Here is a 24,154-nt window from a genome sequence, read left to right on the forward strand (position 1 = left end):
ATTTTCCTAGTTGGAAAAGCAGGATGCTAAAACCCCAAGATTTCTATTAGGGAGAAATGGCCTAGTGAGGAAAGGAAATAAACAAACAAGTGAAGTAATGAACAATTAAAATAAAACACTCGAGTAATAGTAACATTAAAATAATTTTTCATATATAAACTACAAAAAGAGATATGTCAGAATGTTCAACATAAAAACAATCGCTACAATTACGAAGTTCCACAGATTCAATTAAGTGATTAGGAAGATCATTCCACAACTTGCTCACAGCTGAAGTTGCACCAATTCCATTAACTGATCAAGTTCATTTCACAACTTGGTCAGCTGAAGTTGCACCGATTCAATTACCTGATTAAGACCATTCCCTGCTTGGTCAGCTGAAGTTCCACTGATTCAATTAACTGATCAAGTTCATTTCATAACTTCGTCAGCTGAAGTCGCACTGACTCAATTACCTGATTAAGAAGACCATTCCACAACTTGGTCCGCTGAAGTTCTACTGATTCAATTACCTGATTAAGACCATTCCCTGCTTGGTCAGCTGAAGTTCTACTGATTCAATTACCTGATTAAGACCATTCCCTGCTTGGTCAGCTGAAGTTCCACTGATTCAATTACCTGATTAAGACCATTCCCTGCTTGGTCAGCTGAAGTTCCACTGATTAATTACCTGATTAAGACCATTCCCTGCTTGGTCAGCTGAAGTTCCACTGATTCAATTACCTGATTAAGATCATTCCATAACTTGGTCAGCTGAAGTACTAGCGATTCAATTACCCGATTAAGGAGATCATTCCACAACTTGGTTACAGCTGGAATAAAACTTCTAGAATACTGAGTAGGTGAGTCTTATGACGAAAGCACAACTATTAGAAATAACTGCATACCCAGTACTACGAACATGATAATACAGTACTGTACTATTAAGGAAGATCTGAATACAGAGAATGGCTAGAATTATGAAGTCTTATGCAAAACGGACTAACTGAACAACAGTGTCAGGGATAAATATCTAGATCTATTTCTAATAATACTAAAGTATTTTTTGAAATTCCACACATTAAGGTTAAAAGGTAGCAATTATCACATTAGGGTGTAAATAAAAAAAAAATCTTAGATAAATTTCTTTATTAGATATAGTAAAGAGGACCAAATGCATACTTTACTTAAGTAAACATAAGACTTTATTATGAGGGTGCTTAATAGCAACTTCAACATATGATATTGTAACTCCAATAAAGGATAGCTAAACTCTTTGTAGTTCATAAACATATCTGAAAAATATATCTATATAATGGTATGTAAAATGAATCAGAATTGCAGTCACCACATTTCTAATAAAGAACTGCTTTGGTGCAGTCAAGACATTTCAAAGAGAGAACTGCTTTGGTTATTACCAAGATGAAATCCAACAAAAATTAAAATGCCTCAGTACTGTACAAAGAATATTGTACTAAGAATATTGCTAAAAAATATCTAAGTACATAGAGTGAAAAAGGAAAACTAGGATTGCACTGAGAAGTAAAGTTGATAATACAGAGGATTTTAACACAGCCATCTTTCGAAAAATAGACTACCATACTATAAATAACTGGTGTTTCGACTAATTTGGAATAAGGTACTGCATATTTGTGTCATCTCTTGCTTCCCTACATCTTCACTTCTTGTAATGGGACTAGGCTAAACAATATAGGATACTCTAAAGAATTCATAAATTTATTTCAGCACTTTGATACATAACCCATGGAATTGAATTGTAAAGATAAATGTTTACAAACATATGCCATGCCGAGTTAAAACTCAAAATACTGATCTCATCTGCAACATATTTCATTAAAAGTTACATTTAAAAAAAAAAACCCCATCACTTGATAATGATGTGCGATACACATGATTAACATTTCTGCATCAACCAGCCCAGAGATGCCCTGATACAAAGCATCTTTCTCATCTTTTCTGAAACCACCAACCACACACAGACTAAGTTATCAATTATCCCTGAACCACATCAAACAAAGTATCAAGGCTCTCATATCTCTATGCACATTACTGTACAACACGAGCCTCTTTTCATCCCAGCGTTCTATCGCTAAACCTGAACCTGATCTACTAGGGTTATGAAATCTCATTTCACGATGTACGTACAATTTTGTTACTGATACAGTAGCTATTAAATATACACTAACTGTACTGTGTATGTAGTTTCATGCTGTAGATTTATCACATCCCAAAGCATATGATTCAGTCTTTGTGATGAAATATAAATTGTCACTAAACAAATAAACACCTCTGTCTTGAAACTTTTTATTACGTTTCAGGTTTCACTTCCTCTTTGACTTTCAGGCTTGGATCAGTTTCTTTCAAATACTTAACAACTGCTTCTGTTGATTCTTCCATTTCCTCAGAGTCTGCAGTATCAGCATCCTGTTCAATAGTCTTTTCCCCCTCTCCTCTCCCTTCTTCTTCTTCCTCCTCCTCCTCTTCCTCTTCATGGGGCTCTTCTTGAAGCACTTCTTCCTGCTCCTCCATTTCAGCCTCTTCCTGCTCCTCCATTTCAGCCTCTTCCTGCTCCTCCATTTCAGCCTCCTCCTCCTCCTCCTCCTTCTCCTGACTTGGTTCTCCCTTTTTAATCGGAATAACTTCTTCTCCCCGTACTTCGGCATAGATCACTTCTCCTTCCTGTGGTTCATGTTCTTCACCATTAGCCTCAATGATTTGTATTCTATTCTCTTCTCCTTCTTGACCCTCTCCCTGGTCAAACAAAAGACCAGTATCATCCATACCCTCCATTGCTTTGACCAATTGTCTCAATTTTATATTGGAGGACACAGCAAATTTGTTATATTCTGGAATGGACATAGCATATACGTATAAAATCCGATCTTTGGTTTGCACTCGCTCCCTAGGGCATTTAGCTTTCAATTTGGTCTGGAAAGATGTTCTAGCATGCTCACTCTTTCTTCGACTAAAACAAGACGAGTTAGCATCAATAAGAATTGGTATATCATCATAGATAGCAGCTTTGGATAGTTCTTCGTGAATCTTTTCATCACTTTCGTGTATTAACGTTGTGTAACGAAAACCATATTTCTCAATGGAACGCATCCATATCTTTTTTGCTACAAAGCATTCTAAATATTTAGGCTCTATCTCTCTGACCCCTTCCTCGGCATCATGATCAAGTTCATCACACCATTCCCTTATCTCACATGAATCCTGGTGGTTGTTAAACCATTCAGTCATTTCAGCAGGCGACATGGATACAATTTTTTTGGCATTGATTTTACACACATGGCAATACATGTTGGCAACGTCGTAGTCCAATACTAAACCAGTTGTTAGCTCTATGACTGCACCTGCTACCAAGCAGAAATCACTGCCCCACTGATGGTACGTAGTTGTGTACGCAACAGTGAGATCGACGAGACCATCGGTCTCCAACTGGCTCTTGAACACTTCTCTGACGATGCTTGCAGCATAAAGTAAACTTTCTTCAGTATCATTAATGACGTCAATAATAACTTGTCTTGCATACACAATAAAAGTAGCCTCATTCAGGCACCTAGCATTAAAGTATTTACAGTAATGGCGTAAACCACTGTACCCAAGACCATTGTCTAAGAAGGCAGCAACATGAGCATAGTTGATATTTTCTGTCTTCTGTAACATGCAATCTTTTTTCTCTCTTTTTCTTTTTCTTTCACGAACTAAGTTGGGTGTATTGGTAGACTTATGATCATCACAAACACTACAAGTGACAGTGAATTCTGATATCATACCTTTAGTCGTTGGCCGTACACCAACATTCACCGCTTCGCCACATTCTCGACATGCAACCAAATGACTTAGTGCATTAACCTGGCTTGTGGTCATATGAAGTCCCTCTGATATTCCATCATCTACAACAATTATTGTGGAAAGTGATGCACCCCCTGATTTTCTAACTGGAACTCCTGCTGCCGCTGCTGCTTCTAATGCAACTGCAGCTTTCTTCGACACTTTAGCTTTCGTGGGGGAAGATTCTCTTTTTCTCTTGGGCTGGCGGCCGCGTCTGCCGGGATCTGCAATGAAAGATAATGAGAGATACATTTACAAAATCAGGACTTAAAATGTAATACATTCCTTTTTACTTGAAATTCAACAGTTCAAAGTTGAAGTTAAAAATTACAGAACATAATAATCAGCTGCTACAATTTTAGAACAGTACAGTATTACAAAACAGTATCATCAAATCCTCCTTTTTTCAAACTACGATAAATAACCACAATAATGGAGTGATCCATTCCAATCACATTCATAGGTTCCTCATAGAAGCCACAGACTAAAAATTTTCCAGCCAACCAAAGACCAAACAACCACTGTTGATGACACAACAGAGCCCAATTTCTACTTCGCATTGAAGTAAGGTGGTGTTTACCATTGAAATCCATTATGCTGTGAGAATGGCTTGTACTCAGAAACCGTTGATTGTAAGTAACTGACAATCACATAGCATATACAGTATGGGAAAGGCATCCACATATAGATAATTTCTTGACTTGACCCAATAACATAGGAATCCAATCTCTACACACATTTTTAAATTTTAAAGTCCCACCCACATAGAATGGCATGTGTTACAAAAGTTGGTTATCAAATTGAAAAGTTCTCAAGTCTAACATAATTACCTTGGACATCCAACGCAAGATCCCCAACCCAACTTTAACTTTGAGTCAACTGGTCTTGCTAAAACTGGCGATATTCGTTGTTATTGGCGAGGAGGGGAGACAACCCCCTTGGCCATCTAGCCCTTTTCTTAAAATATATGACCAAATAGGTTGCCTCTCATCAGAGTGGGGAACTCTTTTTATAAAATACCACAAATATGACAAATTTGGAAGTAATTAGTATTTTTCCTAACTATGCAAACCTGAACTCTCTACTATGGAGATAAATTTTAGAGCAAGTTGGCAAATGGCTTTTAAACAATTAACGAGGTGTCATAAAACATACAGGCTCTTACTGACACACGCTCATGAACAACACTTTCCTTGGTTTGCACTCGAGTATGGGACTTGCCTCTGATCGAGATTGCTACTAACGCGTGCTCATGGTCGCGACTCGCCAGTGACGTGTGATCGTGAACGAGACTTGCCACAGGTGTGTAACTAGTGTTCCACGCTCTAAATTGAGGGACAGAAAGCATCAAAATGACACAGATATTTGGGCTGAGAGTGTGTTTCCCCAGGATCCCCGAAATGTCGATGAGCTCAGAGGAGCGAGAATAAAGGAGCCTACACTCTCACCAAGAGATTTCAGTAAACACACTCGTTCCGAGAGCAGGCGTTTCTGGAGCAGCATTCTCGTGAGTACAGTACTATCTTGCAGATCCTCAAATAGAAGAGGATTTTCTGGTGCCAAAGGTGTAAACCGGCTCCCTTTGCTACTATATTAGAGTCTCTGGTTAGTAGATGCATTGCCTATGATAAATACAGTGCTAATCTGAACACCTGTTCACTGTTCAGGTCTGTATTTTTAGGATTCATTTACTTTTCGCCCACTAACTACCCAGCTTAGAGGGGTTACGTGTCACTCCCATGGACAGACAAAGGAGGTAGTACGACTTGCGAACGTATGGTATGTCGAGCCACTATCTTAAAAACGTGCGAAACCCTATTAATATTATTACTAGCCAAGCTTAGATAGTAGGTTGGCCAGGGCACCAGCCAGCCATTGAGATAATACCACTAGAGAGTTATGGGGTCCTTTGACTGGCCAGACAGTACTGTACTACATCGGACCCTTCTGTATGGTTACGGTTCATTTCCCCTTTGCCTACACATACACCGAATAGTTTGGCTTATTCTTTACATATTCTCCTCTGTCCTCATACAACTGACAACACCTACATTACCAAATAATTCTTCACCCAAGGGGTTAACTACAGCAATGTAATTCTTCAGTGGCTACTTTCCTCTTGGTAAGGGTAGAAAGGATTCTTTAGCTATGGTAAGCAGCTCTTCTAGGAGAAAGACAATCCAAAATCAAACCATTGTTCTCTATATGATCTTCCACTGTCTTGGGTTAGAGTTCTCTCGCTTTATGGTACACTCTGGCACACTATCCTATCATATTTCTCTTCCTCTTGTTTTGTTAACGTTTTTATAGCTTATATAGAAGATATTCATTCTAATGTTACTGTTCTCAAATTAATTAATCTAATTTTCCTTGTTTCCTTTCCTCACTGGGCTATTTTCCCTGTTGGAGTCCCTGGGCTTATAGCAATTTGCCGTCTCCTTTCCAACAAATTAAGATGAGAATCCACAGCTGAAGACCAGACAGAAGAACAATACTTGAAACAAGGTAGAATGAAAGAATTAAAACACTTCAGAATAGATTGATCACCATAAATTTTTAAAGACTTTTACAATTAGCCAATTTCTTGTGCAATTGAAGAAGACAAACCTAATGAGTTTCTTAAAAGTAAATTTGCTGTCGAGAATCACACCAAAAATTTTAAGCCATACAGAGTTAAAGAAACATTATCAATGCTGAGATCTGGATGTTGAGAAGTCACTCTCCTTGACCTACTTACAATCATACTTTGAGATTTGTTAGGATTCAACTTCATACCCAATAATTTGCACCATACTTTAAAGTTAGCTAGATCTCTATTAGGGGATTCAGCAACCCAAGATCTACATTCAGAAGACGGAATCGATGCAAAGAGTATAGCAGTCTATCTAGTGTAGCTCTACTTAGAACAAACTATTAAAATAGAAATAAATCGCTAAATAGATTAGAGAAAACAAGTACAGATGGAAACATTCTGAAGATGTTTGTAACATTTTTTTGTTGTGTGTAAACGTTCCAAAGCTGCTCGTCTTGGTGTGTTGATCGAACGTTTACACACCAAAATGAAAAGCGGAGACCTAAAAACATCAGAATCAAGGATTGTTTAAGAAGAAAACTCACCTGCGCTACATTAATAATGTTTCTTCATCCTCAATGAAGGGCTGGTTACCCCTATTTCTTCCAATGGATAAGAAAAGAACGGTGGGAGTATTCACTGTACCTTAGATCGAACGGTGTTGAAGCCTACATACCTAAACAAAAGAAAACCCGACTTTTGTTTAATCACCATCAGCTGACAGCTCCTTCCCTGAGGCAGATAACTTTAGTGTAAGAATAGTTCATCCAAAAGAAATCTGTATGCATCAAGCTTCCCAGTAAAGTGGATGCGAGTGAAAAAACATAAAAAGGAGCACGATCTTGAGTGGGATCGATCTCATGCCATGCATATTGCTAGGTAAATGCGTTACCATTGTAATAGTGCATTCTATTGTTTCTGAACTCTGGGAAGGTTGGTGTCTTACACAAGCACAGGTGAATTCTCGTTACTTTCTCTAAGATAAGAGTAGAATGCACAATCATAATCGTGTATTCGTGAAAATCTAAAGCAATTTGTATTTCTGAAAAATTTAGGATAATATACAGTACAGGCTAACAATATCTTTTATTGCAATCTCACTCGAGAGAAAGAAACTGCTGCGGTAGGAAAAGTCTAATCCTCCAAAAATTTTATTTCCTGTCTTGCAACAGACTCGGGCTCTCAAGGAACTTGCTTCCATAAACACTTCCTTAACAAGTGAATGCTGGATAGCGTATGTAAGAATACAATTAGCTATCGCAGGAACACAAAGTGTCTTATAAGAAAATAGCCTCGAGCTCTAAGGATAGAGTGATGTCCGTGTACAAGTGGTAAAACCACTCATTCTAGATTCCTCACTGCTTCATGAACATTATGGGCCTAGTCAGATAGTCACTAGCTCAAAGAGCAACTGTGTGGTTGAGGCTCGCTGTGAGCCTAGATTGAGCTGCGTTGCAAAACAAAATCGCATAAGATAAGAGATTGCTATGGCGAAAGGATACCTTTCAGCTGCGATCTGGGCTCATTGCCAGTCCGAGTCTGGGTCACGAGGTGTTGGGAGACCGCTTGTGTGAAGCAACTCTAAATCCCAGATGAAGGGCTAGCTTTTGCCCTTGGTGCTGCAATCCAAGCTCACTGAGATTAAGTCCTGTTAGGGGGATGGAGATTGTTTGCTTCAAGCAAACTCTCAGGTTAAAGGCTGGCTTTCAGCTTTGGTGATGCTATACAGGTTTGCTAGAGCCTAAATTGCGTCACTAGTACAAGTGAAACTCTCAAGTGAAAGAAAAACTTTCATCCTTCCACTGCAATACAGGGTTGATAGACGTTGAGAATGGTTGTTTCAAGCAAAACTCTAAGGTGAAATGCTAGCTTTCACCTACGGCACAGCGATGGGTACGAATCCATCCTCGGTCAGCAGATGCACAAACCACCCTCAAGTTTGCTTTTTTAAAAAGATACAGAAAAGCGCTCACTGACTGGCGCAATCAGGGACTAGTGTGACGCCACAATCATGTGTCCCCAGATCTACATCTAGATCAAATCCTAAAATAGCTAAAGACTTGAGGTTAACAGGTGAGAAAACTGCATCAGTATGAGAGGAAAAGGATAGCAGAACCATATCAGCTATTTGCTTACGTTAGCCAACCCCTTTACCTATCGGGAGCAGCCATCCCTTAAAAGACAGAAGAAATATTACCCACCATATTCTCTGCTTGAAGAATACACAAAATCTAGGTGGGACAAGCCAGAAATCTTGAGATTGTCACCACCGTATTCGTTGTAGCCAAGAGAGGGTTGAAATCCCCGAGACTTTCCCAAAAACAGAAGCGCAGACCTTTAGTGTCCAGACTAAGACCTAAATCTCCAAATTCTTTGACACTGATCATTATAGAGGACTCCTCAGAACAAGTGGCTGAGGCAGAAACAAAAGGTGTTGCTCCTTAGAGGTACCAACGTTGGAACCAGGGGAAACATAGTCTCTTAAAATAATGAGCCCCATTCGTCGTAAAGAAACACTTGGCAAACGACCTCATGCCAGTAACAGGAAAGCATTGTAAAATTAATAGTAGGTGTTACGTTCAGACATCTGTTACTTAACGGCTGTCAACACTGTTTTGTGCTTTCATGTTTTCTTCTTTCAGATATAGGAAAGCAAGAAGATTTCACATCCATAGTACAGAAGTTTTCTCCAATTAAATGGAATCAAGTGTCTTCACTTGAAAAATTTCATCAGGGGCATTCTTTGAGTATCTCTTACCACAACTTGGACTTTATATAAAGGATGCAGATCAACTTTCACCCGTCTCGAGTAGGTAACACAAAGACAACTTTCAAGGCTGGGATACACACTTGAGAGGCACTCATCATTACAATCACTGAAAGAGAAAATGCAAAAGCACAAAAAACTCAATATGGACGGCAATCGAGTAGGAGACGTCTGAACATTACGGTGACGAAGAGTAATATGAGGACTGAGCCGCAGGTTCCGACGTGTCTACCCAGCACAAGTGGGACCAGAGGGCAACCATACAAAGTTGCCAGACACACAGCACTTCTTTCGTTTTGGTTGTAGCAAAACAGCTACAGAGCATACACACATAAATGATGAGAATTTGTATTCAAGTCGGAACAAATATACAATTCATTATTACTTCCATTCATAGTTCATTCACTATTTGTCTTTTTCCTTTCTGTACTGGACTGCTTTCCCTATTGGAGCCCTTGGGCTTCTAGCCTCTAGCATTTCAAAGAAGGATTGTATCTTGGCTAATATGTAATGATATTTTAAGACCCCTGAGGTCCAGTAGGATTAGGAGTAATAGTTCATGTCCAGTCAGGTAGGAGCATGTACATTAGTTTAGAGACGGTTAGGTTTACATAAACCCCTACAGGCTATTTAATCTTGCCTCGCCACACTTGGAACCTTTGTAGTTCATTGGGATATATCGGGAGTAAAACTTCAAAAAGTTGACAGAAAAACCACACTTTGAAAGGGAAACAACACAATAACTTCACCTAACCTAACCTAGGAGCCATACCTTTACCTACCAGACTGCTTACCTAAGACTAAGACTCAACCCGTTGTTAGTTTCCCAACTGGCTTCACTCCTGGGGATGTAAATTACATCAATTTCTCATGTTCTAAAACTGGCTTCACATTATCGTATTTCAGACCAAGATAAACAACATCTTCCCTAATATATATATATATATATATATATATATATATATATATATATATATATATATATATATATATATATATATATATATATATATATATATATACTGTATATATATTTCTTTCTGGTAACACTGGATTTTCCGTCCTCGGGTAGGGGGAAAAATGTTATTTTTATAATAAAATAAATTTTTGAATATACTTACCCGGTGATTATATAAGCTGCAGCTCTACTGCTCGACAGAAAACTCTACGTTCAAAATCCGCCAGCGATCGCTATGCAGGTAGGGGGTGTACTTTAACAGCGCCATCTGTCGTGCAGGTACTCAGTACTCAATGTAAACAAAGAACTCAATTTTCTCCTCGGTCCACTGGGTCTCTATTGGGGAGGAAGGGAGGGTCCTTTAATATATAATCACCGGGTAAGTATATTCAAAAATTTATTTTATTATAAAAATAACATTTTTCAATATTTAACTTAGCCGGTGATTATATAAGCTGATTCACACCCAGGGGGGTGGGTAGAGACCAGCAATAAATGTTTACATTATTATGAGCTAAGGATTTTTTATTTCATTTTAGCAGTTATCAAAATAACAAACATAAAATAAATAAGTACCTGGTAAGGAAGTCGACTTGAACAATTACTCTGCCTTTTTAAGTACGTCTTCCTTACGGAGCCTCGCGATCCTCTTAGGATTCTGAGCGACCCCTAGGAGCTGAAGTATCTAGGGTTGCAACCCATACTACAGGACCTCATCAAAACCTCTAATCTAGGCGCTTCTCAAGAAAAGAATTTGACCACCCGCCAAATCAACCAGGATGCGAAAGGCTTCTTAGCCTTCCGGACAACCCAAAAATAACAATAAAAAACATTTCAAGAGAAAGATTAAAAAGGTTATGGAATTAGGGGAATGTAGTGGTTGAGCCCTCACCCACTACTGCACTCGCTGCTACGAATGGTCCCAGGGTGTAGCAGTTCTCATAAAGAGACTGGACATCTTTAAGATAAAAAGACGCGAACACTGACTTGCTTCTCCAATAGGTTGCGTCCATTATACTTTGCAGAGATCTATTTTGTTTAAAGGCCACTGAAGTTGCGACAGCTCTAACTTCATGTGTCCTTACCTTCAGCAAAGCTTGGTCTTCCTCACTCAGATGGGAATGAGCTTCTCGTATTAACAGTCTGATAAAATAGGATAAGGCATTCTTTGACATAGGCAAAGATGGTTTCTTAATAGAACACCATAAAGCTTCTGACTGTCCTCGTAAAGGTTTAGTTCGTCTTAAATAGAACTTAAGAGCTCTAACAGGGCATAAGACTCTTTCTAGTTCATTTCCAACCATATTTGATAGGCTTGGAATATCGAACGATTTCGGCCAAGGACGAGAAGGTAGCTCGTTTTTGGCTAGAAAACCAAGCTGTAAAGAACATGTAGCCGTTTCAGATGAAAATCCGATGTTCCTGCTGAAGGCGTGAATCTCACTGACTCTTTTAGCTGTGGCTAAGCAAACCAGGAAAAGAGTCTTTAAAGTGAGATCTTTAAAGGAGGCTGATTGTAGTGGCTCGAACCTTTCTGACATAAGGAATCTTAGTACCACGTCTAAATTCCAACCAGGTGTAGCCAAACGACGCTCCTTCGTGGTCTCAAAAGACTTAAGGAGGTCCTGTAGATCTTTGTTGTTGGAAAGATCTAAGCCTCTGTGACGGAAGACTGATGCCAACATGCTTCTGTAACCCTTGATAGTGGGAGCTGAAAGAGATCTTTCTTTCCTCAGGTATAAAAGGAAGTCAGCTATTTGAGTTACAGAGGTACTGGTCGAGGATACTGATACTGACTTGCACCAGTTTCGGAAGACTTCCCACTTCGACTGGTAGACTCTAAGAGTGGATGTCCTCCTTGCTCTAGCAATCGCCCTGGCTGCCTCCTTCGAAAAGCCTCTAGCTCTCGAGAGTCTTTCGATAGTCTGAAGGCAGTCAGACGAAGAGCGTGGAGGCCTTGGTGTACCTTCTTTACGTGTGGCTGACGTAGAAGGTCCACCCTTAGAGGAAGAGTTCTGGGAACGTCCACTAGCCATTGAAGTACCTCGGTGAACCATTCTCTCGCGGGCCAGAGGGGAGCAACTAACGTCAACCTTGTCCCTTCGTGAGAGGCGAACTTCTGCAGTACCTTGTTGACAATCTTGAACGGGGGGAATGCATATAGGTCTAGATGTGACCAATCCAGTAGAAAGGCATCTATATGAACTGCTGCTGGGTCCGGGATTGGTGAGCAATATATTGGGAGCCTCTTGGTCATCGAGGTTGCGAAGAGATCTATGGTAGGCTGGCCCCATGTGGCCCACAGTCTCTTGCACACATCCTTGTGTAGGGTCCATTCTGTTGGAATGATTTGTCCCTTCCGACTGAGGCATCTGCCATGACATTCAAGTTGCCTTGGATGAACCTCGTTACTAGAGAAAGGTTTAGATCTTTTGACCAGGTGAGGAGGTCCCTTGCGATCTCGTACAACGTCATAGAGTGGGTCCCTCCTTGCTTGGAGATGTACGCCAAAGCCGTGGTGTTGTCCGAGTTCACCTCCACCACTTTGCCTTGAAGGAGGGACTTGAAGCTTTTCAAGGCCAGATGAACTGCCAGTAGCTCCTTGCAGTTGATATGCAACGTTCTTTGACTCGAGTTCCAAGTTCCCGAGCATTCCCGACCGTCTAATGTCGCGCCCCAGCCCGTGTCCGATGCGTCCGAGAAGAGAACGTGGTTGGGAGTCTGAACAGCCAGGGGCAGACCCTCTCTGAGGCTGATACTGTCCTTCCACCAAGTCAGGGAAGACTTCATCTTCTCGGAAATGGGGATCGAGACCGCTTCTAGCGTCTTGTCCTTTTTCCAGTAAACAGCTAGGTGAAATTGAAGGGGACGGAGGTGTAGTCTTCCTAACGAAACGAACTGTTCCAGGGATGATAGTGTCCCTATCAGACTCATCCACTGTCTGACTGAACATCGTTCCTTCTTTAGCATGTTCTGGATGCATACCTGGGCTTGACTTGTTCTGGGGGCTGACGGAAAAGCCCGAAAAGCTTGACTGTGAATCTCCATCCCTAAATACACAATAGTTTGGGATGGGACCAGTTGAGACTTTTCCATATTGACCAGGAGACCCAATTCCTTGGTCAGATCTAGAGTCCACTTTAGATCCTTCAGACAGCGACGACTGGAAGAAGCTCTTAGAAGCCAGTCGTCCAAATAGAGGGAGGCTCTGATGTCCGCTAAATGAAGGAATTTGGCTATATTCCTCATCAGCCTCGTAAATACAAGAGGAGCTGTGCTTAGGCCAAAGCACAGGGCTTGAAACTGGTAGACAACCTTTTCGTAAACGAATCTCAGAAAAGGTTGGGAGTCTGGGTGGATGGGGACGTGAAAGTATGCGTCCCTTAGGTCTAAAGAGACCATCCAGTCTTCCTTTCTGACCGCTGCTAGAACGGACTTTGTGGTCTCCATGGCGAACGTCTGCTTTGACAAAGACATTCAGCGCACTGACGTCTAGCACCGGCCTCCACCCTCCTGTCTTCTTTACCACTAAGAAGAGACGGTTGTAGAAGCCCGGGGATTGATGGTCCAGGACTTTGACTACCGCTCCCTTTTCTAGCAAGAGAGACACCTCCTGCTTCAATGCTCGTCTCTTGTCTTCCTCTCTGTACCTGGGAGAGAGATCGATGGGAAACGTTGCTAGAGGGGGTTTTCGTACAAACGGGATCTTGTACCCCTCCCTGAGCAACTTCACAGATTGTGCATCTGCGCCTCTTTTCTCCCAGGTCTGCCAGAAGTTCTTGAGTCTGGCTCCCACTGCTGTCTGAAGAAGGTGGCAGTCAGACTCTGCCTTTAAAGGACTTGGTACCTTTCTTCTTCCCACGTCTCCCTTCGGCACGAGCACCTCCTCTGCTGGAGGCTCTGCCACGAAAGGGCGGAATGAATCTGGACGCTGGAGTGTCCATCCTGGGTCTTGACAAGGAAGGCAAAGGGGTGGCTTTGCGGGCAGAGGACGCAACCAGGTCATGGGTGTCCTTCTGAATCAAAGAAGCAGCAATCTCCTTAATCAAGTCCTCTGGAAAAAGGCACTTTGAGAGAGGAGCAAAAAGAAGTTCTGATCTTTGACACGGTGTCACTCCAGCTGACAGGAAAGAGCAAAGATTCTCACGTTTCTTGAGGACCCCGGATACGAACGAAGCCGCAAGCTCACTAGATCCGTCACGTATGGCCTTGTCCATGCAGGACATTATGAGCAAGGAAGATTCCTTGTCAGAAGGGGAGATCTTCCTGCTCAAAGCTCCCAGACACCAGTCCAAAAAGTTAAAGACCTCGAAGGCTCTAAATACTCCTTTCAACAGATGGTCTAGGTCCGAAGGAGACCAGCATATCTTAGAGCGTCTCATGGCTAGCCTGCGGGGAGAGTCTACCAGACTTGAGAAGTCGCCCTGGGCAGAGGCAGGAACTCCCAAGCCGAGAACTTCTCCCGTGGCATACCAGACGCTCGATCTGGAAGAGAGTTTCGCAGGGGGAAACGTAAAGGCTGTCTTCCCTAGGTTCTTTTTGGACTGCATCCAATCTCCTAAAACTCGTAAAGCTCTCTTGGACGAGCGGGCGAGGACGAGTTTCGTAAAGGCAGGCGCGGATGACTGCGTACCTAAAGCAACCTCTGACGGAGGAGAGCGTGGAGCCACAGACACAAACTGGTCCGGATACATCTCTTTGAACAGAGCAAGAACTTTCCTAAAGTCCAAAGAGGGTTGCGTGGTCTTGGGTTCGTCAAGGTCCGAATGTGGGTCATCAACGTGTGCCGCATCGTCATCATCAGAGAGTCCATCATCCGAGAATTGAGGAGGAAGCGGCAAAGGAGTAGGAATTGGCTGGTCAGCTGAGTCCGGTAGCACGGGTGCACGCGTGACTGAACCGGACGCAACGTCATGGAACTGTTGCCCAGTCTGTGAACTGGCAACAACCATAGCAGCGCGGGGATGCATAGCGTCTACTCCAGACTGTCTAGTCTGATGTGGGCGAGCAGAGGCAACCACACTGGGTTGCGGAGGTTGACGCACCGCATCAAAACAAAACAACTTAGACTGTTGTTGTACCTCGCGAACGTCAACATGCAGCTGGCAGGGTACACTGGAACGCATGGGTGGCGGGACTCTCTCAGCTGGAGTGCGGAAGAAGGTCGCCTCAGCGTCCACAGGACGCACAACCGTGGTTGGTTGTAGGCAAGAGGTTGGTTCAACATCAACCTTCTCCGCACGAAAGTCCTGCATCAATGACGTTAACTGATACTGCATGGTCTGCAGCAAAGACCACTTAGGGTCTACTGGAGCAGGTGCGGCGACAGACGGTGTGACTGCCTGAGGCGGTACCGCTTTGCCTCTCTTAGGAGGTGAGCAGTCGTCGGAAGACTGCAGCGAGTCCGAACTGACCCAGTGGCTACAACTGGGCCGTTGGACTTGCGCGGAAGGGACCGACTTGCGCTTAAGAGGCCGCGAGACCTTGGTCCATGGTTTCTTACGAGAAACCTCTTCCGCAGACGAGGAATAAATGGGCTCTCTCGTCTCTGTGTGGGTGGGGCGATCTTGGGTAGATACGCCCGAAACCACGGAGGGAACGTCTGTTCGCTGATTAAAGCCTCTCGAACCCTTTGGTCGTACGACATTGCTTCTCCCCTGGACTTGGGAGCTTGCAAGAGGTCCCAGACTAGGAGGACGACAGGCACGAACAGACGAACCCTCAAGCGCAACACTATCACTCACTTTATCACTACCCACTGCACTCTTACACTTCAGCTCCTTGACGTCCGCCATGAGCTGGTTACGGTCACTAGCCAAGGACTCGACTCTCTCACCCAGAGCTTGGATGGCACACGTCATATCTGCCATCGAAGGTTCTTGAGTGCCAGAAGGGGGATTAGGAGCAACCACTACAGGGGAAGGAATAGGTTGTGGGGCATGAGGAGAGGAAAATTCACCGTTGCGAGATGAACTTCTCATGACTCTATCTCTCTCTAGCCTACGTGTATATTTCTGGAATTCGATAAAATCGAATTCCGAAAGCCCAACGCATTCCTCACATCGATCTTCCAATTGACAGGTTTTATCCCGACAATTGGAACAAACGGTGTGAGGATCGATAGAGGCCTTCGGAAGACGCCTTGAACAGTCCCTAGCATTACACTTCCTGAATTTAGGGACTTGACAAAGGTCAGCCATTTTGAATTGGTCAAAGGGGAATTCAAAAACTATCCAAAGTCATCAACAAATAATCCGATATCAACAAAAGAATGCAAGGATTTATTGAAGATAAAGCCTGCAAAGCGAAAGCTCAAAACTAGAAACGTGTACTTCACCAAAAAGTTGTGAAAACCAATCCAGTTAGCAACAGCGAATTAGTAGGTCTTGCCGGTGGCACGACAGAGAGAAAATTGAGTTCTTTGTTTACATTGAGTACTGAGTACCTGCACGACAGATGGCGCTGTTGAAGTACACCCCCTACCTGCATAGCGATCGCTGGCGGATTTTGAACGTAGAGTTTTCTGTCGAGCAGCAGAGCTGCAGCTTATATAATCACCGGCTAAGTTAAATATTGAAAAAAGTTTAGTATTATAATAGAACACGGGAAAAGCTTTACTAATAAAGAAATGGGGTTTTAAACTGAAAAACTCCTGTTTTCTTTGAAAATAGCCTACATTTCCCGTGTAAATAAACAGCTATCGAGATATCCATTAATACGGTATATCCTACAGTAAATGGGGTTTTGTTTGAGCAAAATTCACTGGGGAAACCCGATAATGGTACATCTAACCTTTTCTCCTCTATACATTATTCTCTGGGATGAAGGAAAAAAACCCTGAAAAATTACACAAAATATTAGCTCCCGAATTATTCCTAATTTGTTTGTTACATCCTATGGTTTGTGTGTATCCGCATGTAAGGTAAGCCATCATTTGTAATTTACTTTTAGGACACCGTTGCAGTTAGTGTTAATGCATATAATGGAAATGAGGTAGAGCATTGTGATTTACATAGGATTTGTGACCCAGGAAGCGGGGGTCGAGGTCTGTGACCTGGAAGGCGGGTGCAAGCCCCCAGCTAGGTCTGTTAATGATAATAATAATACTAAAATTTTTAATAATGATGATTTTAATAATAATCTTAATAATTTTCATATTAATAATATTGTGACCTGGGATGGGGGATACAAACCCCCGGCTAGGTCAGTGACCCGGGAAGGGGGGTGCAAGCCCCCGGCTAGGTCAGTGACCTGGGAAGGGAGTGCAAGGCCCCCGGCTAGGCCTGTGTCCTGGGAGGGGCGTGCAAGCCCCCAGCTAGGTCGGTGACCTGGGAAGGGGTGCAAGCCCCCAGCTAAGTCAGTGACCTGGGAGTGGGGTGCAAGTTCCCAGCTAGTCCTGTGACCTGGGAAAGGGGGTGCAAGACACCTGGCAAGGTCAGTGACCTGGGAAGGGAAGTGCAAGCTACCAGATAGACCTGGGAAAGGGGTTCCAAGCCCTCGATAAGGCCTGTGACCTGGGAAGGAAGGTGCAGGCCCCCGGCTAGGTCTGTGACCTGGTACAGGAGTTGCAAACCCTAATAGATCTGTGACCTGGGAATGGGGGTGCAAGCCCCCAACTAGGTCAGTGACCTGGGATGGGGGTGCAATCCCCCAGCTAGATGTGACCTGGGAAGGGGGTGCAAGACCCCAGCTATATGTGACCTGGGAAGGGGGTGCAACACCCCAGCTTTATGTGACTGGGGAAGGGGGTGCAACACCCCAATTAGATGTGACCTGGGAAGGGAGTGCAAGACCCTGGCTAGATGTGACCTGGGAGGGAGTTGCAAGGCTCCGCAAGATCTGTGACCTGGGAATGGGGGTGCAAGCCCCGGCTAGGTCTGTGACCTGGGGACTACTAGGTTAGGTTAGGTGAGGTAAGGTGTTAGGTTTTGTGGTCTTTTGGCCAAATCTCGAAATTCATATTTTCGTTCCGGAACAATGTTTTTCCTACAGATAAGTGTTTTGGCAATGAATTTCAACTTTATTTTAGTCGTAGATAATCACATTTTTCCCTGGTTTCCCCCACCCTAAGCCACTGGTTACCCCCTATGTCTATTGGAAAGGGGATTACAGAAGAAAGACATTTGCAGAGAAAATAATAGTCATATTTGTTGAAAGCACAGTATTTACAGTCTGTAGAGTTCCTATTTCTATTAAGAAATATTGTCTCATGTTAACCTATACTTTACCAAGAAGTTAGTCATTCCACGGTGAAAAGGGGTGTGTATATCCACCTAATTTAGCCGTCATTTTTGACAGGTACTGTACACTGGTAAACCTCCATATCAATTAACAATAGGACATAATACATTTTATGGTGTTATCATATAACATTCTATTCCTACACATTATTTCGAGCACACATAGCCAAGGGAAGGTCACAATATAACAACGATGATGCTTCAGTCTTTAGTATATATAAATAGTAATCAAATAACACATACTCTGACCTACGAAATTATTATATTTCTTTGACAGTCTCCCTTATACGTGCAACTCTAAACAAAAGCTTTGAAATTTAACTAAGGTGTGCTATTTAAAAAAATAACTAAGCTAAGAAATTATTCTTGGTTCTGGAAAAGCAGTTCAAAGGTTTATTAGTATGATAACATAATGTGGAACAAATTAACATAAGATCTGGATAGCTGGGCGATGTTACTAAGGATACAATTTCAAAACAAATATGGGTTGTTAGCAAGTAATCCACTACAACCAGACTGCTAGTGAGTAATCCAATATACACATACTACTATCCCGGTTAGAAACGACGCCAGACATAATCAGGTCCCGAGGGTTGACTTAACATCTCCAAAAAGGAAATAAAACACGAAAACTCAATGTTTGTCTCCAACGTCACTCTCGTTAAGGTAACCATGTTCTTTGCTTTCGGCCGCCGCCATTCTCCCCAATCCCAGATTTAACATCTTAACCACACTCGCCTCGGCTTTTATTCCTCCTCGGGGGCATTTTAACATCAAAAGAAAAGCGTGTATGCACGGTTCTTACTTTTCCCAGCTTTCTGTTTGGTTGGTCTCGTTTTCCTCCTCATTTTGTAGCAGTTTCCGACCTAAATTTGAAGTTGGGCACAAGAGAAAACTGGTGGAAAGTCGAGAGGGAGACCTTTTCCTTCTCACTGTTCTCAGTGGACTGAAAGTCAGGCTCCTATTGGTCAATGGCCCGGCTGCCGACGTTGCCATGTTCTTACGCTGGCCAATCACCGCTCATTACTCATTAACGCACCAAATGCAAATATATTGTTATTATTTTTTTTTACAAGATATTTTGTAAACTTTACAGTTTTTATATACTAAATAAGAGCTTGGTCCATTTATTCAAATGACTTTATTATTGAACAATGACCACGGTCAATCTGAAATGAACATAAAACATATTTAGAATAAATGATGAACAATGTACAGTATATAACTCAAATGAACATAAAACATATTAAGAATAAATGATGAACAATGTATATAACTCAATGTTTATAACCCTCTATATTCTTATGACCTAAGCATTCCATAAGATTAAGAATACATTTACAAATGGTATTTAATAAACAAGGCAAATGTTTTATTTCTTCTTAGTGGTGATTATAAACCACAGTAGTTTATTTGTTAAATTGATTTTTTATTTGTTAATAAAAATTAACATTTAATATTAAAAAAGAAGCAGACACAGGGTATCTGATCGTTATCATGGAATGGAAACTCTATAGTAACTAAACTTTTTATTTTTTTTTACACTGGATTTTATTTTATTTTGTCATTTTGCCTACTAAAATTCTACTCCATTATTTTAACTGTTATTTCTACGCAAATATGATAAATCCGAATTTCATATACAAGATTCTTTGTAACACCCAAACAAAAAAACTGCATAAGATAAATAAATGATAACGTTAAACGCGTAGACTATTCGTACGTCTGCCATGCGTGTGCCAACCTGGAATGTACGAAAGTTTGGGATTGTATGGGGATACTAATTCATATTTTAAAGATCCAACCGAAACTGAAAATTACTACTATACAAATGCATAACAATACTCTACATATTTTTCATCATTCAACTGTTTTGTATAAGCACTAGAGAAAAATCCTTAGGTGTTTGTGAGGTACTACTTTACTTGCTCTGGTGGAAACGGCTCTCAGTCCCTATCGTATATCGACCGCCCAGATATATTATCTGCATATTTCGTAACACTACATCATATTTCTATTTCATATTACTCTCCTATTGATGGTCTTTTGATCTTCTCACCTATTAAATTTGCTCTGAATCAATTATTTTTTCGTGGCAATAACCCTCAACTATGATTTTTGTGTTTATCACAGTTTCCCATTTAGGAATATTTTAACCAGGTTTTATGGTCACCCCTTCAACGGAGTTACGCCTCGGATTGTGATTCTTTCAGTTCCCCTTTGGAATCCCAATTAATGCGGCAACTAATGTAGTCTGCAGTTGGGCGTTTTTGCCTTGGGATAATTTAATGTTGACCAAATATTGCAGCGTGGCCAAATTTCTTTTGGGTAGAGTTTCCGTAGCAAAGTTTTCAAATACTAATGTTTGCTTTATAGTTTGAAAGAAGAGAAAATGCGTTAACCCTGTTGGGTAGACGTGGCGTAAAATGTTCTCGTTACGCACTGAAAAACACGTCATTCGCCATAACTTTCAGAGGTGTCTATTTTTTAAGGAACATTCTTATAGTCAGAATTCAACAAGAAAAACATAGATACATATTTTAACAGGGCATTACAAATAAGTTTGATAATTAATTCTGGTGTACAATACAGTCCTTTGACTGCGGCTATAGTAAACACATATCTAACAATTTAGGTCAGGATGTTGAGGAACTAATGTCCCTGGCCTACTTACAATAATACTATGAGTTTTGTTAGAGTTCAGCTTAATCTCATATTCTTCCATTTTAGCTAGATATAAATGGATCTAGCAACCCGTAGATCTACTTAAGACACAAAATAATTATTTACACATCCAAGGTCCATATAGATCTTGTGCCATTTTAAGTTTGGATGGGCCTAATCATAAATAAAGTTTGTTGCTATGATGATCTCGTACAAATATGACAATAGGTGAATTATATTCTGTCAATGTATCATTGGTAAGAATGGACTTCGTTGAAGGTTAAGCATGTTCTAGCATCCATTACTCTACGATGAATCGTAGATCAATGTATCCGAAATTTTGCTTATATGATCCATGGAAATGTATATTTTCCTTATGATACTTAGGCCTATATACCTTCCCTATCTACTAAAATTATGTATATATTATTTCCGAATATTGTATAGCTGTTAGAAATAAAATCAAAGACATTAGTATACAATTGAAAAATTGTTTGTGTCATTTTATTAAAAAACAATTGCTCTATTTATGTTGCGAGTTTCTTTAAGAAATAAAAATAAAAACCCAAAATACTTTAACCACTATCAGAGTATTTGAGTTTCAATGCGTTATGTATCACACACGTACGTGGTACCAATAAGCATTTTCCCCTAAAAGATGTTTGCTATTCAGGAGATCTGTTCTTTCTTATCTGTGACATAGACATTAAAGATTTTGATAACTTTTATAAATGGAAACCCCTTCCCTTTAGTTTTCTCTTCTCTTATGTAAAAATAATCATATGTCAAAGTTCATGAGTCTAGCAATTTAGAGTTCTATTTTTTTTTTTTTTACTACGAGAATGCCTTTATTATAAGTAGGCTAGTTTACTGAGACCTGTTCTAAGTAGTTACATCACTGTTACATTAAAATACACAATTTTCTGTGCCTATGTGATGAATAAAATAGACCCACAATCTATGAAAATGAAAGTTATAATTAATTTTCGAAGGGAGCATCCTCCCTCTTAAAAACATTTTGTTTACAGAAGAGGAAGGGAGACGGTCCTTCGAAAGCTAATAATATTTTTTTTTTTTTTTTTTTACAAATTGTGGATTTACTTTATCTATAATTCCAATCTTATTAGGATAGACACTGGTCGTTTTTTTTTTATTTGATCAAGTACAATTCTCTTGAATATACAAGATGTTGCAGGACATAATTTCGTTCAGTATTTACAACATTAATGTCAGGGGCTTAGTGTTTATGTTTATGTTTGTGTGAGCCTAGAGCCATAGACTTATATCCTCGTATATGATATTCCATGGGATAGTGTTTTGGGTCCTTTGGTGGTTATAATTTTGATAAGTGACATAAACACCCCGTTTATGTCACTTATCACTTAGAAAAGGTCATGAAATCTTCACTTCGCTTACTGAAAACCCTAAAATTTAATCGTTTATTCATATCTATGGTTCAGTTATTTCTTCTGGCTTACATTATCCTACAATTCTGTATAGGAATTAAATTACGTATGTTTGTTTTGCAAGGTAGTTGATGTCGTATTAGGCCTAGGCTTATTTCGTATGACTTTAGCTTACTTTGTGGACGAAGGTTATTATACCTATAATTTTCAAAACAATTTACAGAAGAAAAAAATAAAGTAAAAGTCAGTTATTCCATGGTTTGCAACTTGCAAATGAATTTCGGACATCGATAATAGCTCACATATAGAAATATCCGTTTCGAAAGATAAAAGAAAGAAGACACATTTCACATACGAGTAGTGATTTTTACTGTTGACTCATATTTAGGTTCTTTGAGACTTACAAAAAGGTTTTGAATATTTCAAGTAGGTCTGATTCCTCTCTATACTTTAGGTCTGATATTGTGTGTCATATAGCAGTCTTCCGTAGGCCTATGGGGCAAAGATGTGAAATATTCTTTTCAGAAACCAGACTCTCCTGTTTCACATTTTCTCAGTAAGCTATAATAAACAGTTAAATTACGCATACAAAAATATGGATGAATGATGGTAAGGAAATTATAATTAAACTAGCCGGGTAGCCATATTAAAAGAAAAAAAAATCTGTGAAACCATATTTTCTATTCTATAAAATCCCTTGAGGTGGCAGGTGTCACAAGAATAATTGGTAATTTTTAATTTGTTTTTCCATTGATTAAAAAATCTCTATTATAGTAGAAAAAATATAAGATTACATTATTTATTAAATGGCTCTCTGATTATATTCATATAATTGTCACGTTAGTGTTATATTGTGTCATTAAATAAACCGTAATTGTAGATGGCGCTTCAGTAGCCTGTCAGCTGTCACTTGTCAAACAGTGAAACCTCCATACTTGGTATTTACACGTGTCGTCTCTTTGCGTTTTATATATATGTATATATTTGTGTATATCATTGAATGGTTCCGCGTGCCTTGCAAAATGAAGATGTACGTCACCAGCTTCATATTACAAAATGGGTAAGAAGTTTAGTAGTTTCTATAGTTTGGCAAATACCGTCAGGCTAGCTTAGGGTTAGCGTAGGTCTAGGCTTAGTCTTATTTGATATGCAAGATTTTAAGAGGCATATTGGTTTGAGGCAACAAATAAGTCATTTACACAGGGATTTTGCTAATATTGCAATGTTTTCTTTATTCTGATGTGTTTTTATATAATTTCGCCAAATATAGTAAACAATGTGTCCCAAATGCTCATGTCAAAGATGAAACACATTCTGATGTCGGGTTAATTTGTAGTGATGAAAAGGAAAATTTATGTATTTTTCTATGCTTATTATTAGATAAATTAAAGTATCGTACAATTGTTCATATTAAGATATCAAGTGTGTGAAAATATGCCGGATTCTGGATTCCTAATGTCTTGAGCTATAGGCCTATAAGTAAAGTACAGGCAGATGTCCTGAGTTTACCTTTCCTAACCTAGCTTAGCCTCAGACATTTTGTTCTACTAACAGGACCTAGAGTTAAAGTGTTAAAGGTGTCTGGTTTCAGTTCCAGTTCCATCAGAATAGATGCTCACCAGAACGTCAGCCGGGCAAGCCCAACCCCCCACTGTGGTGCCCTACCACAGCAGTAGCCTCCCCAGTAAACAGCTTAAACTCACTGGCCTG

General features: G+C 40.5%; 1 protein-coding gene across 1 annotated transcript; it reads right to left on the minus strand.

The window, feature by feature from the left end:
* Positions 1–1,113: 1,113 nt before the first annotated feature.
* Positions 1,114–19,335, minus strand: LOC137634336 (uncharacterized). Its single transcript, XM_068366731.1, has 2 exons — positions 19,180–19,335; positions 1,114–4,061 (listed from the first exon to the last, which is right to left on the minus strand). Exons 1-2 carry the CDS (start codon positions 19,220–19,222, stop codon positions 2,308–2,310), a joined length of 1,797 nt encoding a protein of 598 aa, XP_068222832.1. The 5' UTR covers positions 19,223–19,335; the 3' UTR covers positions 1,114–2,307.
* Between the last annotated feature and the right edge of the window lie 4,819 nt (positions 19,336–24,154).

This window comes from Palaemon carinicauda, chromosome 44, assembly GCF_036898095.1.
Source record: "Palaemon carinicauda isolate YSFRI2023 chromosome 44, ASM3689809v2, whole genome shotgun sequence".
In the NCBI taxonomy this organism is placed as follows: Eukaryota; Metazoa; Arthropoda; class Malacostraca; order Decapoda; family Palaemonidae; genus Palaemon; species Palaemon carinicauda.